The sequence below is a fragment of the Pogona vitticeps genome, chromosome 1, assembly GCF_051106095.1.
Source record: "Pogona vitticeps strain Pit_001003342236 chromosome 1, PviZW2.1, whole genome shotgun sequence".
In the NCBI taxonomy this organism is placed as follows: Eukaryota; Metazoa; Chordata; class Lepidosauria; order Squamata; family Agamidae; genus Pogona; species Pogona vitticeps.
Window position 1 is genome coordinate 244,408,299 of NC_135783.1, and position 17,605 is coordinate 244,425,903.

At 42.7% G+C, this 17,605-nt stretch overlaps 1 protein-coding gene across 1 annotated transcript; it reads right to left on the minus strand.

Moving 5' to 3' along the window:
* Positions 1-768: 768 nt before the first annotated feature.
* Positions 769-17,130, minus strand: TBX10 (T-box transcription factor 10). Its single transcript, XM_078387140.1, has 8 exons — positions 17,124-17,130; positions 8,831-9,092; positions 6,860-6,961; positions 5,560-5,731; positions 5,119-5,274; positions 4,003-4,070; positions 2,998-3,086; positions 769-1,142 (listed from the first exon to the last, which is right to left on the minus strand). Exons 1-8 carry the CDS (start codon positions 17,128-17,130, stop codon positions 868-870), a joined length of 1,131 nt encoding a protein of 376 aa, XP_078243266.1. The 3' UTR covers positions 769-867.
* Positions 17,131-17,605: the final 475 nt, after the last annotated feature.

A 17,605-nucleotide genomic window follows, 5' to 3' on the forward strand; every position in this document is an offset into this window, starting at 1 on the left:
AGGGTGTGGTATGGGCTGTGCACATGAGTATACCAGTTTTCTGTGCATGAGGCTTGGTTGACTTGGTTTATAATTGTAGGCTGTACAGTAGGCATGGGCATGTCTAGCCTGTCAGCCACTTGTGGCCTCCTAGCCTGTCAGCCACTTGTGGCACTCCGAAAAACATCTTTCCAAAATGGACATTGTGTTCTTCAAGCCATCTGCAGACCCAGCTGGACTGTTGACCCAATTCACAACTGATGAGTTGGGTTTAGGCCTTAAGAACCTTTTGGAAAGGCAAAGAAAAGAATTGAGTGGTCAGGCACTTTCTGTTTCTTAAAAGAGCCTTTTAAGACCTAAAACAGGCCTTAGAGGGGATGATGGAAAATTGAGAGGCCATGATGCTTCTGGGAGGCAATCTTCAGAAGCCAGTCTTTTTCAGGCTGTTTTCTTGGGGGGCAGGGATGTCAGAGGTTGGGGAAGGGGAAAATCACCCCAGGACCTTGCTTTTACTTTGTGGGATGTTTCAAAGGGGAATGACACAAACTGGAAATGGAAGGCTCAGTATATACTCAGTAAAGTATATTCCTTGTCAGTTTGGGTTCTCATACTTTTGGAAGGAAGCTGATTTTGCACCAACTACGTTCTGACACCATAGAATTGATGAGCATGGATTAAGAATGTCACTTTTTTGCCTTGGGTGTTAATAAATGGCTTAAATAAATTGCAGGTGTTTCCGGAGGAGGGCAAGCTCTGGCATGGATGATGATATCCTTGCTGGATAGTGCAGTGGTCTAGACAAGGAAGGTGAAATTGGGATGTGGAGATTCAGCCAGAGGAGGGAGGGGGGTAGGGAGGGGCTTGATCTGTCCATCCTACTTTTGTCCTTCATTGTTCATAGCCTCCAGCTGTGTAGATGTTGAGCGCATGGAAGCTGGTCGCCCGGCTACTGGGGAGTGTGTATGGTGCTGCCCGTGAACGAGCTCCCACATAGATGCTGTGATAGGAAAGATGCTTGTAGGGCAGAGCCCCAGATGCTTCATTCAAGGGCCGCCGAGCAATGCACATGTCAGGGAGGCTGGTTGGTGTCACCAGAGGTGGGTGCTGGAGCTGCGAAGCTTCTCTAAGAAGGGGAGGAGGGAGATGCTGGTTGTTGGTAAACCCTGGAAAGGGAAAAGTAGCTGTAGTGAGCTTGAAAGATCCTTCCCGAGAAACCAAAAAGCAAAGCGTGCTGCTTATATACCGCCCCATAGTGCTTCAAGCACTCTCTGGGCGGTTTACAAGTTAATTATGCAGGCTACACATCCCTGTGCAGTTCATTCTCTTCTAAATACTTGTGTCTCCCACCCTTTCTTTTAATGCTGCTGGCTCATCAACTTATTGCAGGTGATTACGAGGTTCTGGGCAAGAAGGGGAATGACCATGGGCCATGTATAGTTATTCCATCACTCCTTGCCGTTGAAGATCGTGGCCCAGGACGACAGAGAAGAATCCTGGGAGTGAATGCCTGGCTGTTGTTAGGAAAGATATGCCAGGACTAGGGACTGTGTTTTCATGAGGAAAGAGTGGGTTTAACAGGGATGAACACAAGAGTTCTGCATTTGGGCAGGAAAACTATGATGTATAAATATGAGATTGGCGGGGTATAAATCTAATAAAATAAATAAATAAATAAATAATAAACTCCATATTATTTTAGTAACTTTCACATGTACTTATCATACAGTTTCTTTAGATTGTGTGGAACTTCCCATATTGGTTTCTCAGTGGACATATATAACATTGTGGAATGTGATTATCCCATCTATCTAAGCAATATGATTCAAATGCTTCAAACTACAGGAATAAAAATGTCTTTGAAGGTTTTAAGTACAGTACTCTATCAGACGTGGTGGCGCTGCGGGCTAAACGCAGAAGCCTGTGCTGCAGGGTCAGAAGACCAAGCAGTCGTAAGATCGAATCCACGCGACGGAGTGAGCGCCCGTCGCTTGTCCCAGCTCCCGCCAACCTAGCGGTTCGAAAGCATGCAAATGCAAGTAGATGAATAGAGACCACCTCGGTGGGAAGGTAACAGAGTTCCGTGTCTAAGTCGCACTGGCCATGTGATCACGGAAGATTGTCTTCGGACAAACGCTGGCTCTATGGCTTGGAAACGGGGATGAGCACCACCCCCTAGAGTCGAACACGACTGGACAAAAAAATTGTCAAGGGAACCTTTACCTTTACCTTACTCTATCAGAATTAAGTTGCCAAGTTGTCTTTTTGGCACCAGGCCTAAGAGATATTTTAACCACCTTCACGAGCATTGCATTACTGTGACCAGAGTTTTTATACAGTGGAATTTGAAAAAGAAAAATCCAGCTATGATTCAAGAAACACCCCACTGTATGAATCTCCATAAATTATACCACTGCTACTAATACCCACCTGGACAAGTAAAAGACGTAGAGCAGTGGGATGCTGCTTCCTAACGATGGGAGCTCTGATTCAGCAGCTTCTCTTGCTTTCAGTCATTTCTAGATACAATTATGCTTTCAAGCTACTATTTGCGCCCATATGGACTAGAAACATGGGGGGGGGGCTAAGATTTACAACTGAATGCTGCATCCAGTACTAAATTCTGTGCTCAAGAAAAACAAAAACCACCCCTCCCAAAAAAAACACAAAAGAAAAAGTTAAATACAAACAATCTTGAGGACAGAACATGAGAAGCTGGTGAACAAGAGTCCAGTGGTGGACAGAGATGGTTGATGACCAGCCCACCATCATTGCAGTGAGAACTGGAGGGGTGTGAAGAAAGCATATATTCAGAAAGGAGTTGTATCTCTGTGGTCTCAGAGCAAGCACTGCATCTTTTTGGTCCAATGTAACCCTCTAATGCCTGTTCAGATATTGGGAGGCTCTATGACCTCAGTAGAACAGGGCTAATTGTTTTCTCCATATAGACTGAATAGGGACTGTGCTTTCCAATGTAGTTCTCTATATAGAAGAAGTATCTTTTTCCCCCTTCCATCTCACCTTTCTCTGGGATCTCCTGCAGCTGGGCTAAGGTAGCTGCACCTCCATTCCGAGATAAGCAGCCTAAGAGTTGCCCGGGTAAACCTGGCCTACAGGGAAAGAGAGACAGAGAGAATTATGATACAGAGTTCATCAGTGATAGATAAAGTGTGTGAATTAAAATGAAGAACTGACCTCCCAAGCAAGAAGGTGGGACTATTTGGTTTCCCAGATTTTTCAGCTTACAACTCCCGTCTCTGGCATGGATAATGGTGATGGAGTGTGGAAGTTGGAATGGCCAGACCATGGAGGGCTGAAAGTTCTCTGTCTCTTTTGTCGAGGGAGCTCGTAGGATTTATTCCCCCCACGCCCTGCTCCTCCTGTTCTTATTTACTGCTCTTAGTTCCTAGATCCTTCATTTTTGTTTGGCTTCCAGGGTGGGATAAAGGCTGCTGACACGAGCTTCATCCTGGTTTCATCACCACATGTTGATAAAACCACATAGTTTTAACAGTGCTAAATTCTACAAAAGGAAAGTCTAGAATTGGCTGATAGCAGACAGAGCAGTTTAGCAACATAATGAGCGTTCCACTTTTTTGTGTGTATTTTTTGGGGATAGGAAAAGAGAAAATCCTGAAAATATGAAGCAATTGGCATCTGAGTATCTATTGGGAGTTACTGTACTTTTCTGTCAGTAATCAGGAGCAGAGGAACCTTGGAAATTTATCTTTTTTAAAAAACCCTACATCTTGGAGAATCCACGGTCTAGGATACCCGGATCTGAGTAGGCCAATGGTAACCTTTGATGAGGGTAAGGGCAGCTATTGGACAACATTATTCCAGCAAGTGCCATCCTATCCACACACTCCCATCTCCCATTGAACTAAGGGGTGCTTGCTTCTGGATATGTATATGTATTATAATGGGAGAACATGTGTTTGGCCCATTTGCAGCCATCTCATGTAAGAGACTGGCCCTTCCACCACCACCACTTTTGAGCGGGCAGCAATTTGGCAACTGACTTACCAATCCTCCGGCTCGCACTCCCGGAACCCTTTTGCAAATGGGTTGCTGGCAATTTTCAGCTGTGTGATCTGCCAAGAGAGTGAGGGGTTTGTAAATAGAGAACAGCTTCCACACCACCACCCTTTCCTATGAGGGGCATGATGTTTTTACCACTCCCCCAGGGCAACACCGGATATCATGTTAAGCACTGTGATATGGCATTAATTAAAGAGATCCCTTTTCTGTGTCCACTTGTTGTGAAACTAAAACGACTATTCTGAATGTTCAGGAAAAATGGAAAAGCACAGATTTTGTGTGTTAGGTGCCATCAAGTGCCATCTGATTTACGTCAGCCCTAACAGAGTTTCCAAGGTATGTGAGATGTTTACAGAGTGGTTTTATTAGTGCCATGATTGAATGGGGATTTGAATCCAGGTCTCCTAATCTGACACTATCCATTATACCTTATGAGCTCCTGCACACATGTTAATACATATTTATTTAGCACATCCCCACTCACCACCCACACAAAAGGAGGCTAAGGTCGCATATGTTGGTGTCATGCAGCTTGATTCTGTGAGAAAGCATAGGGGGAAGATAAGGCTGCCTCATGAGTTTCATATCTAAGTGGGAATCTGGAACTGAACCTCCTCAGCCCACACCCATTCCTACTTGCTACAGTCCACAACAATATTAAACCTTTTTGTTCAATCATCATCTCAGTACCATTAAAGATGCCTTAGGAATATATTACACAGTTTGGAGTGCCAGAGCCAAGGATATGATGGCTGAAATCCTGTTGCTTAGCACAGTAAGTTACACTTGAGTAGGGCAATTGAATCAGTGTAGATTTGGTGAGTCAACTTCTGTAAGCTTCGCTGATGCAAATGGTCATGCTCTTGTGACTTACTTCAGCATAGTAAGTCACAACTAGAGTAGGCACATCTGAATCAATGGAACTTGGGGAAGAATGGACTCCCCAAGTCTCCACTGAGCAACAGGATTTCAGAGGGTGATTATACAGATCAACTGATCAGCTTTCAGCCACATTTTGCAGGGCACTATCACTGACCTCTGCTTATAGGTCAGTCCTCACCAACAATATTGGTAGATGTCCTCAGAGTGTTGTGCTCTCACCCTGTGGTTCTGGTAAGCAGTCACTGCCATGAATTGAGTCTCAGTGAAGACAAATGATTTGAAATTCTCTTGGGCATAACGTTCACTGTCTGGACGTGGATCTACTACCACCACGTGGAAGCGGGGCTGGTACCTGTGCATGGAGTTCAGGATGATCTATTAAATAAAAAAAGAGGTCTTTTAATAAAACCATAAAGATGTTCGTTTAACTGTTCCCATTTATCCGCCCAGTCACATCAAGACACCTTTATTGTCCCATAGAAGGCTTGATGTTGTTCAACTGCAACTCCAGTCAGTCCTATCCTGCATGACTAATGAGGAGGAATGTTGGGAGTTGCAGCCGAACAACAAACTCCCAATATTTGCCAGATACAAGTAAGTCCAGTACCATCTAAAACTATAGGGTGATGCTATCCATGCACCAGTCCTTCAATAACTTACATGGCCATTGTCATCCATCAAGTTGTTGGTGAGCTTCAGCTTGTCAAAGGAGACAATTTGCCTCATCCACTGGCCTCCCTTGGCAGGAGAGTCAGGGTGAAAGTGAACACGGCCGGGCGTTGCTGGATCAGCCTTGCCAGCTACCAGCCAAGCAGAGCTATGGAAAGCATATCTGTATGGAAGAGAGACAAAGACCTTTCCCAACATGACTGATGAAGAAGTGTTTTCAGTCCCCAAAAAAGAACATCATGACAAGGACAAGATTTGACTGGCCACATGAAGTGGAAGTTAAGGCTTTTGTATCTTCAGCATTTGTATAGAAAAAGACATTTTGGCAGGTGTAGCTTCTTCTTCTGCACCTTCTGAAATGCCCTGTCCACACATCTGCTAAAGATACAGAAACCTTATCCTCCATTTTGTATGGACACTGTGACCTGGACCCATCCAGCGCTCAGAGAAAGAGCAGAAGCAGTAGGCAATTACTGCTGACTAAAGGCTTCCTTTGACAATTGGAGGGTGCACGCGACATGCATAGAATGGGACAAAACTGCCTGCATTCCAAGATTGCCAAAAGATGCCTTTATTCAGTGGCAACTTCCTTGCTGCTGCTGACTTCATTCCCGTTCTGCAGATTGAGCTGCGTATGACGATTTGAGTCAAAACATCATACTGTATTGATAAACCTATTTATTATTTACTTATTTTATTAGATTTCTACCCCGCCCATCTAGACCAAAGGTCTACTCTGGGCAGCAGTATGTTTTCATATGTTTTCTCTGTGTACTTTTTGGATTCCCTGTTCCTTTCTGCATCCCTACACAATGCAGGAAAATGTAGTGCTGTTCTTAATCCTTTGATTACCTGGGTGCAATGGGCATGCTCTGAGCTGTATCTCATTATTAGGCTTCCTCAGGCTTCTTCACTAAAAACATGTCTAAATAATACTTGCTTCCTTTCAAGGAGAGTGTTCGAAACACAAGAAGTGACTGAGATGTATTCAATTCCATAATGTGGAAGTGCTTTGACCTTAATCCCAGTGGTGTGGGCTGAGCAGAGGTTACTCCAGTGTAAGGATGAGGAACTTTCATTTTGCTCGTATTTAGGGAGGGCTGCCCCCTTCTTTATTACAATGTTTCATCTTCTCTGAAAACAGATTTTCCAAACACAGTTTGGAAAAGTTATTTTTTTGGAACGATAATTCTCAGAATCACTCTGATGGCTTGGCACACTCCCTAACACCAGCAGAAACCATTCAGAACGTGCATCCCCAGAGCAAATTGACCGTCGTCTGGACACCTACCGATATCTCTTGTCATCCAAAGGCACAAAATCCATGAGCAACACATAGTCAGCCAAGGGATCCATGCCTGATATCTTCACCTGGAAGGTTGGGAACATTCTCCTGTCATAGGGAGAAAGGAGTCTGCAAGATGATTCTGCTTTCCCAAGGCCCCTCCACTTCCACATTACACTGGGAAGAAAATGATTTAGAAATCTGCAATGACTTGAGGTAGGGAAAGGATAGGCTGCAGGTTTATGGCTACCATAGGCAATCAGTAAACTTAGGAAAGCTTCCTAGAGCTTCAGGACCTCTGAAGGGTCTACAAAGTTGAGTACCAGACTTTCAGCGAGTCTCTTTCTTCAATGGTCCGTGGTGCTCAGAAGCCCAGTGCCGAGACTGGCACTGAGCAAGCTGCTTCCTTCTGGATGGGGAAGGGCAGCGTGTCTTGCCCACCGTAGTGGGAGTTCCACAACAGCTCTTGTCCTAGGGGCTAGAAACATCACCAGATCATTATACGTAGGTGGTATACTGAAACTCATAAGGTATAAGGCAGGCATTCCCAACAAGGTACTTTATAGATGTTTTGGACTTCCACTCCCATCATGCCTGAATCAATTGTGCTGATGGAAGTTGTGGTCTAAAGTCTCCAGAGTTCACCCTGCCAGGGAAGGGAAGGCACAGTTTGGACCTCCACTTCTTTACCTTCCTCATACAATGCCTAAAGCGGGTCTGGGGAGTATGAGGTCTTCAAAATGCTGTCAGACTGTAGCTCCTGTCAGCATAGCCAATGATAATAGTCCTGGGACTTCACCTAGAAACCTGCTAGCTGCCAACCCCTGACCTAAATTTGGATCTTCCTCCTGGTTCTGACCTACAGAGTTATGAAAGGCAGAGTTTTGTCACGCTGGCATACATACGTAGCAGAGACTCAAACAGTTCTAGAAAAACAAACAAACATATTTTGTCAACTATACTGAGCTTTAAAAAAAAACCTCACAACCTTATGAACTCCTCAAATCTTCTTTCCTAGTTATGCAGGTGCAACACAAACGGCACAACTGTTGGGGTCAGATTGCCTTAAGAAGTCACTATATGATCTGTTGCATACTGACTTGTATGACTCAGTGTGCAACTAATAATGCCAATAATGATTTGGCAACTTGGGGCAATTAGCCTCTAAAAGTTACATCATTTGCTTAGCTATGCATGAAGATTTCAGCCAAATTATATTACTGTTGGGTGGGAAACATTCTAACCAATTAAAGCTGTAATGTTAGAAATTGTAAGACTGGCAGAGGCAACGGCATACATTCTGACAGCCTGCCCTATTCTACTGTTGTCTCTGGCTTCCCTGTCTCCTGAGATCATTTCCTGCATACTGACCTACTGTCTTAAACAGCCTTATTAGCATTGCAATCAGGTGTTAATCGTGGTTGTTGTGGGTTTTTCGGGCTCTTTGGCCATGTTCTGAAGGTTGTTCTTCCTAACATTTTGCCAGTCTCTGTGGCTGGCATCTTCAGAAGACAGGAGTCAGAACTCTGTCCATGCTCTATTGCTGTTTGTTTGGGAGTTGAGTAGTTATAGCTGTGGGATCAGCTTTTGTCCTTTTCAGGAGATGGGTGATTGTGGTGATCAGTTTTTGGGTGGTTTATTGTTGTGATAAGGAGGAGAGATTATCTGTAACTGATTGATGGGTGTCGTTAGCTGGTCTTTTGTGTGTAGTGATCAGTGGTCCTTGTGGCTGCATAGAGTTCGTGGACCTTTTGCAGGCTGTATTTTTCAGTGCTGGGAGCCAAGCTTTGTTGAGTTTTAAAAATTTTTAAAGATTAAGGAGTGTTAATCCCTTAATCTTCATTACACTGGAATAAGTTAAAGATTGCCGTAGTTCCAGTTTTGCCACTCTCAGAGTTCAAACCTTTGAACTCAGATTCCCAGTCTTCATGGCCTCTTTTCTTTCTTTCTTTCTTTAATTTGGAGTATCATACCTACCTTCCTGCCTTGGTGACAATCATCTCAGTGCCTAGACTGTTGAACTCTTCCCAAAGGCTCCTCATCTCCAGCTGCACAGTGACACCAGACACACACTGGTTTTTCCTGGCCAACTGGGAGCTGCCCCCTTGCTTCAGTGGTCCCTCAGCTCCATAGTGTTCAAATTCTGGACTGGTCCCCAGCAGACACGGTGCTCCCACTGGGCTAGGGGAGAAGGGGCAGCCATCAGATGTCAGTACACTCAGGCTTGCTGCAATGAATGCTAGACAAAGGAGAGAAGGAAATTGGCATCATGGGCCCCAGTCACCCTTGAGAGCAGCACCCCCACAGCAGCCCAATATCTGCTTTGCAGATCAGCTCAGTTCTGCTTTTCCATCACTGCGATTCAAATAGCTGGGCCATAGCACCACACTTCATCCCTTTGGAGAACCGGATTAAATAAAAAGATGTGGCCTTTACCACAAATAATGAGGTTTAGGACTACCAAATGTTAGTAAATATTATAGAGCAAACCACTTAAGAGTTATTCCAGATATTATAATGCAAAAGAAGGAAATAATATGGGGTGATACAGTGTTACCCCCTTCATGGATTGCTGCCTTGTCGTGGCGAAGGGGCTTGAGTAACTCAGAGAAGCTATGGGCTATGCCGTGCAGGGACACCCAAGATGGACAGGACATAGTGGAGAGTTCCGACTAAACGCAATCCACCTGGAGTAGGAACCGGCAATTCCACTCCAGTATCTTTGCCAAGAATGCCCCATGATCAGAAACAAAAGGCTAAAAGATATGACGCTGGAAGATGGGCCTCTCAGGTCGGAAGGCGTCCAATATGCTACTGAGGAAGAGCGGAGGACGAGTACAAGTAGCTCCAGAGCTAATGAAGTGGTTGGGCCAAAGCCGAAAGGACGCTCGGCTGTGGACGTGCCTGGAAGTGAAAGGAAAGTCCAATGCTGCAAAGAAAAATACTGCATAGGAACCTCGAATGTAAGATCTATGAACCTTGGGAAGCTGGAGGTGGTCAAACAGGAGATGGCAAGAATAAACATTGACATCCTGGGCATCAGTGAACTAAAATGGACAGGAATGGGCGAATTCAGCTCAGATGATTATCATATCTACTATTATGGGCAAGAATCCAACAGAAGGAATGGAGTGGCCCTCATAGTCAACAAAAGAGTGACAAAAGCTGTAATGAGATACAATCTCAAAAATGATAGAATGATGTCAATACGAATCCAAGGCAGACCTTTCAACATCACAATAATCCAAGTTTATGCACCAACCAGAATTGCTGAGGAGACTGAAATTGAACAATTTTATGAAGATTTACAACACCTTCTAGAACTGGCACCAAAGAAAGATGTTCTTCTCATTCTAGGGGACTGGAATGCTAAAGTAGGAAGCCAAGAGATAAAAGGAACAACAGGGAAGTTTGGCCTTGGAGTTCAGAACGAAGCAGGACAAAGGCTAATAGAGTTTTATCAAGAGAATAAGCTGGTGATCACAAACACTCTTTTCCAACAACACAAGAGGTGACTCTATACATGGAAATCACCAAATGGGCAATATCGAAATTGATTGATTATATTCTCTGCAGCCAAAGATGGAGAAGCTCTATACAATCAGCAAAAACACGACCTGGAGCTGACTGCGGCTCTGATCATCAGCTTCTCATAGCAAAATTCAAGCTTAGACTGAAGAGAGTAGGAAAAACCACTGGGCCACTCAGGTATAATCTAAACCAAATCCCTTATGAATACACAGTGGAAGTAAAGAACAGATTTCAGGAACTAGATTTGATGGACAGAGTGCCTGAAGAACTGGACAGAGGCTCGCAACATTATCCAGGAGGCAGCAACAAAAACCATCCAAAAGAAAAGGAAATGCAAGAAAGCAAAGTGGCTGTCCAACGAGGCCTTAGAAATAGCAGAGAGGAGAAGGGAAGCAAAATGCAAGGGAGATAGGGAAAGTTACAGAAACTTGAATGCAGACTTCCAAAGAATAGCAAGGAGAGACAAGAGGGCCTTCTTAAATGAACAATGCAAAGAAACAGAGGAAAATAACAGAAAAAGAAAGACCAGAGATCTGTTCAGGAAAACTGGAGATATTAGAGGAACATTTTGCACAAAGATGGACATGATAAAGGACAAAAATGGGAGGGATCTAACAGAAGCAGAAGACATCAAGAAGAGGTGGCAAGAATACACAGAGGAATTATATCAGAAAGATTTGGATATCCCGGACAACCCAGACAATGTAGTTGCTGACCTTGAGCCAGACATCCTGGAGAGTGAAGTCAAGTGGGCCTTAGAAAGCCTGGCTAACAACAAGGCCAGTGGAGGTGATGGCATTCCAGTTGAACTATTTAAAATCTTGAAAGATGATGCTGTTAAGGTGCTACATTCAATATGCCAGCAAGTTTGGAAAACCCAACAGTGGCCAGAGGATTGGAAAAGATCAGTCTACATCCCAATCCCAAAGAAAGGCAGTGCCAAAGAATGCTCCAACTACCGTACAATTGCACTCATTTCACATGCTAGCAAGGTTATGCTCAAAATCCTCCAAGGTGGGCTTCAGCAGTATGTGGACCGAGAACTCCCAGAAGTACAAGCTGGATTCCGAAGAGGCAGAGGAACTAGAGACCAAATTGCCAACATGCGCTGGATTATGGAGAAAGCCAGAGAGTTCCAGAAAAATATCTACTTCTGCTTCATTGACTATGCAAAAGCCTTTGACTGTGTTGACCACAGCAAACTATGGTAAGTTCTTAAAGAAATGAGAGTGCCTGACCACCTTATCTATCTCCTGAGAAACCTCTATGTGGGACAGGAAGCAACAGTTAGAACTGGATATGGAACAACTGATTGGTTCAAAATTGGGAAAGGAGTACGACAAGGCTGTATATTGTCCCCCGGCTTATTTAACTTATATGCAGAATACATCATGCGGAAGGCTGGACTGGAGGAATCCCAAGCCGGAATTAAGATTACTGGAAGAAATATCAACAACCTCCGATATGCAGATGATACCACTCTGATGGCAGAAAGGGAGGAGGAATTAAAGAACCTTGTAATGAGGGTGAAAGAGGAGAGCGCAAAAAACGGTCTGAAACTCAACGTCAAAAAAACCTAAGATCATGGCCACTGGTCCCATCACCTCCTGGGAAATAGAAGGGGAAGATATGGTGGCAGTGACAGATTTTACTTTCTTGGGCTCCATGATCACTGCAGATGGTGATAGCAGCCACTAAATTAAAAGATGCCTGCTTCTTGGGAGGAAAGCAATTACAAACCTTGACAGCATCTTAAAAAGCAGAGACATCACCTTGCCAATAAAAGTCCGAATAGTCAAAGCTATGGTTTCTCCTGTCGTGATGTATGGAAGTGAGAGCTGGACCATAAAGAAAGCAGACCGCTGAAGAATTGATGCCTTTGAATTGTGGTGCTGGAGGAGGCTCTTGAGAGTCCCCTGGACTGCAAGGAGAACAAACCTATCAATTCTAAAGGAAATCAACCCTGAGTGCGCACTGGAAGGACAGATCCTGAAGCTGAGGCTCCAGTACTTTGGCTATCTCATGAGAAGAAAAGACTCTTTGGAAAAGACCTTGATGTTAGGAAAGTGTGATGGCAAGAAGAGAAGGGGACGAAGAGGATGAGATGGCTGGACAGTGTCTGCGAAGCAACCAACATGAACCTGACACAACTCCGGGAGGCAGTGGAAGATAGGAGGGACTGGCGTGCTCTGGTCCATGGGGTCACGATGAGTCGGACACGAATAAACAACTAAACGACAACGACGATACAGTGTTACAAGAATTATATGAAACGGGAGAGTTACAAGAAAATTGCTGGTATAAATAAAAAATAGTAACATTAAAAGAACAATAAAAAAGACCCGGAACCCATTTATAAATATGTATTAGAGACCTGGAATAAATGACCTGGAATGAATGAAGACCAGTATTTTGACCTGGAATATCACCTTTCACTCCAGTAGTAAATCTGAAAAGTTTCCCAAGATATAGGAGAAAGGAACTGAAAAACACGTTAAAAAGAAAACAGGTATATACATTGGAAGGAAAAATTAAAAATAAGGAATAATTAAGAATTAGGTTTGCAGGAAACTATTAAGTAGGTTAAATTTAATGAAACTGGAACGCTAGATAAAATATACTGTAGTGAGAAATTCAGATTTATAGATAGGAAATTGACAAAACTTGAAAGTATTATAAAGAATCTGGATAATTTGAAGGAGGAAAGGCAAAAGGAAGGAAGAATGGGTATACTGTACAGATGTTTGAAGAAAGAAGAGGATCAGTTAGGAATGGTTAAAAACAATATGGGAGACAGATGTTGGGAGAGTAGATGAAGAAGATTGGAACAAAATTTGGAATAAAAGGGTTTTTTAAATTACATAAATTAGTATAAAAGAAAACGGGTATAAATAACATGGAGATGGTACTTAATTTCAGTAAAACTAAATATTGTAGATGCTAAATATTCTAAGAAATGCTGGAGATGTGATAAAGAATTGGGAACATACTTGCATTTATGGTGAAATTGTGAAGTGGTACAAAAGGTATGATGTAAAGTTTTTGAAGAGATTGGAGAAATATTGAAATTTAGTATTGAAATATCAACAAAATAGCATTATTATTTTTAATAGAAAATGATTATGTAAGTAATGTAAAAAAAAGAAATGATAATGAATATATTAACAGCAGCACAACTGCTCATTGCAAAAAAAATTGAAGTAAAATTGGGTTTTCCAGTTTCATATTGCAAATAATGATAAACTTTGGAAATCAAGTTCAAAAAAAAAGGAGAGTTAAAGACAAATAGATTTAACGAGGTATGAAATGAATGTTTAAATGCTGTATCAGGTAAAGGGAAAGGGGAAAAGCTGAATCAAGATTATATGTATTTTTGGAAGGGATATGAGGATGCTTAAATGATGGTTTGAAGGTCATGTATAAGGAGGTTAAGAAAAAAAGATATAATGGTCCCCTGGCTGAATGAAGTCACATTCATGATGGCTTTGTATTATTATTATTTTTGCATGTAATTTGTGTAAATAGAATGCAAATGTAATGTTGTATTTTATTAATGTGTTTAGTTTAAAAGTGTAATTTAAAATTTTAAAAATCTTATTTCCTTTGGTGCATGCTGGTGTGAAAAAGCATCCTAGTATAAATTCAAAATGTTATTTGAACCCAAATATGCTGGTAAAGTGTGCGTGGCTCCCCTGCTCAAAGAAAGAACATAGTACCATGCTGTTTACCCCATAAAGAAACACTCTTTCATCCGCAGTCAGCTGCATTTCTGTACACGTAGCTTACAATGCAATGACCAAGTAGTGTTAGAGCTTTGCATCATAACCAGCACGCCACGAGAGGAAAAGGTCAGACTGCTGGCTGCACTTGTGATAATGCACTCACTGCCGTCATGAGAATGATCATGCTCCTGTGGCTGCAATTTACATTGTGTTAAAAACTGTATATTAGTTACAAGGACTCATAAGAGCCTTAATTCATAGCTAGGGCAGGGCCATGCAGCAGGGCAGATGGGGCAATGGAAGAGATAAAGGCAAGAACTGGGGCCCAGAAACTTTTTCATGTGTTGGTCCCAATGATGATGAGGGACTGGAGAAGGGCCGCACTTGGTAGGTTCCACTTTGGGAAACAAAATTCATAGCTAGACTCACCTTACCACACAAGTAATATTACATGACTTGCAATATTTCATTACTTGAATTGGGCCACTTCAAGACTGGATAGTCTCTATGCTAAGAAGCAGATGTAGATCCTGTATGTGGCGAACTGAGAGTTTTTGCAGCCACCACCCAACAATGGCAATGTGGTCACTGGCACATCACCTCTTTCTAGAGCAGCCGTAAGAACTTCAGGGAGAGAATCAGGCTGGAAGAAGCAGGAACTGCCCTCTCTGTGCAGGTACCCCAGCTCCTTTTCCCAAGGAAAGGGATCACCTCTCCCTACTGCCCCTTTGGGCCAAGACAGGCAACCACACAGCAGAAACTGAAACAAAATCAGTGTGTGCACAATTGGTAGAATATGAGGAGCCTCTGCTGGAAGATCAAAATGCACCAGATAGCCATGGAAACAGTCTATTTTTTTCCTGGAATTAGCTTCATGTCATGTAGTCACCAGAACAAGCATCAAATTCAACTGTACTGACTCTGACCCCCAACCCTGGTATATTACTGTGTAGCCAAACCCTCATACAATATATGCTGATGTGTGTTTGCAGATATAAAGCTAATGATGATTATGATAATTTAAACAGAATTACAATACACTCACTTAGGGGCAGAAGACCTTGGCAAGATGACTTGTGGGATACAGTCTACTCCCCAGGTGCTTGTGATGAAGGGGCATCTTCAAGGTCCCTGCTCTCATCCTTTGGCTTCTTTATCTTTAAATCAGATGTGGACATGGAGTGTCCTTCTAATAGACAATACAATCAAAATGAGGTTTACCCTCTTGTTGCCCTACAGCTGGAGGATGGACATGTGGCCATCCCAATTCAGTAATATCAGTCTTGCTCACTGGTTTGAAATAAGAGCTACTAAATATAGTGGCCAACTGGGCACTTCTGCTGGAAAGCACTCCAAGCAGAATGGGTGCCCAGCTCCCACCTGGTTTGACGGAGTTGTTCCCCAATGGAAGAACCATGTCTCCATCTCACGTCTTCTTCAAGAACAGGTAAAATATTGCTCCTGTCATCGAGGGAGCCCAACCCAAGTGGCTGGAGCTTCAGGAGATGGCAACATCCCATCCTTATCTTCTGCATCATGGTATCAATATTTAATTACCATTTTTAATATAAGTAGAGGATTTAATTAATTAATGCATTGTGTTACGTTAATAATTGTGTGCAGTCCTTAAATTATTTACTCTCTTCTGTTGGTCTCTGGCTCTTATTAGAAATATTCTCTTGCCACGGTCCCTCTGACTCTATAACCTTTCTCCATACTAGCTACCACAGAAGCAGATGCAATACATCCCCCTGTAAAGCTTCATAAAGAAGGACATCTGAAGGTTTCTCAGTAACTCTCTGTAATTAGATCCATTCTCCCCTAAATCTGGTAGTCCTATTCATAATTCTAGATCAGGAGCAGGCAAAAAGAATATTGGGATTTACTGGTAGACCTCTGAGTAATTTGCAGCAACTCTTAATGGTTTAATCATCACAACAATTAAAAAATACCACTTTCCTATCCAACATTTGATAGCTGAAATCAAGCCTGTGTGTGACAGAAAATATATATATAGATTTGTATGCGGAAGGATCTGTGCGCAAATTCCAGTTTGGGTCTTGAAAAAAGCAAACTAGGCAGGAATCAAAGAGGCACCTTCTTTTGCAGTTCGATACTTGGCTTTTGGAACCCCTATTTTGCCCTTGCCCTGCCTGATGAACAGCAATATTCTAAGTAAAACAAACAAACAAACAAAATGTTTTTTAAAATAAAGAAAACAAAAATGTAATGTCATCTTAAAGACATTAGTATTTTAATGTTGAGGTTTCAAGGACAAATCCACTTCCTCAGATATAAGAGTGGGACTACATGGCAAAAAAAAAAAAAATTCATTTATACATGGCCCCAAATCAGAAACTCAAAGTTGTTGATAATACATTTTGTCTTCTTTATTTTTTCTTTTTGTTTGTTTTTGCCAGTATGCTAGCACAGACTAATATGACTAAACCCTCTTTTAAAATTACAACATTCTAGTGGACAACTAGAACTCGTAAATCTTAAGTATCCTCAATCTTACTCTGTGTAAGATGTATGAAATATATATTATAGTATGAGACCACACGCCATAAAACACAAGTCACATGTCCATGCTAAGCTCTGTGGTGCTCATCTTCATCTTCCATTTCCAGTTGCCAAAACGGTACCATCTTCTAATTGAAAAGCAGCCCATGGCATGCTAACCCAGAAAAGGTACAACTCACTGGCTCAACTATGCTGCTAAACCAAATGGAAACTCAACCACGGGGTCTCATGAATGCAGCCACTCCTGGCTCACAGCAGTGAATAGAGTGGCTTACATAGAAAAATAATTAAATGTTTGAAGAGAAAACTGCTAGGTTCCAGAGCAGTAAGAGATGCATCTCAGAGTTTGGCACAGTTACTTTTGTGGACTGTACAGCCTCAAGTCATGTTGGCTCAGAAATTCTGAGAATTGTAACTCAAAATAAAATTTAAAAAAAAAACTTTTTCCAAGCTCTAATGTATATCTGGCTCCCACAGTACCCAGCAGGCTTTACCTGACATTGTACGCAGCTGGATGGCGTGAAAATGGTTCTGTGCCGCTCTGTTCGTCCTTCCTTTCAGTCTTGTTGCGTCCCCTCAGCAGTGTTGTGAATGGGATCTATGAGATGATTGGAGCGATTTTATTCTCTTTTACAGCAAGGTTGAGAACAGGAGGTGGGCATGTATCAGGAGAGACTTTGACTCCCTCCAATGAGAAACATGGCAGGGGAAAGGGTGGATCAGGAAGAGCCTTGGTTGGGTGATGCGGTGAGATCATCAGTACAGGTTGCTAGAGGCAGTTGGGTAGACAGCATAGCCATGTAGTGAATCCTAAGCAGTGAATGAGTGGGATGAGCAGGTGACCAAGGGCAGCAGCTTTGGGACCACATCCTCACTAGACAATATTGCTAAAGCCAGAGGGCTAAAGGGGACTGTGGGCGCAATAGCTTTAATTTGCTGTTAGTATGCTAAGGGATCCCTATGGAGACCAGGATGG

Coding starts and splice junctions, on each gene's coding strand:
- TBX10 (XM_078387140.1), bottom strand. Junction 5,275..5,559: donor TGATGGATGACAATGGCCAT/GTAAGTTATTGA, acceptor TTTATTTAATAG/ATCATCCTGAACTCCATGCA. Junction 3,087..4,002: donor GAGTGCGAGCCGGAGGATTG/GTAAGTCAGTTG, acceptor CTTTCCCTGTAG/GCCAGGTTTACCCGGGCAAC.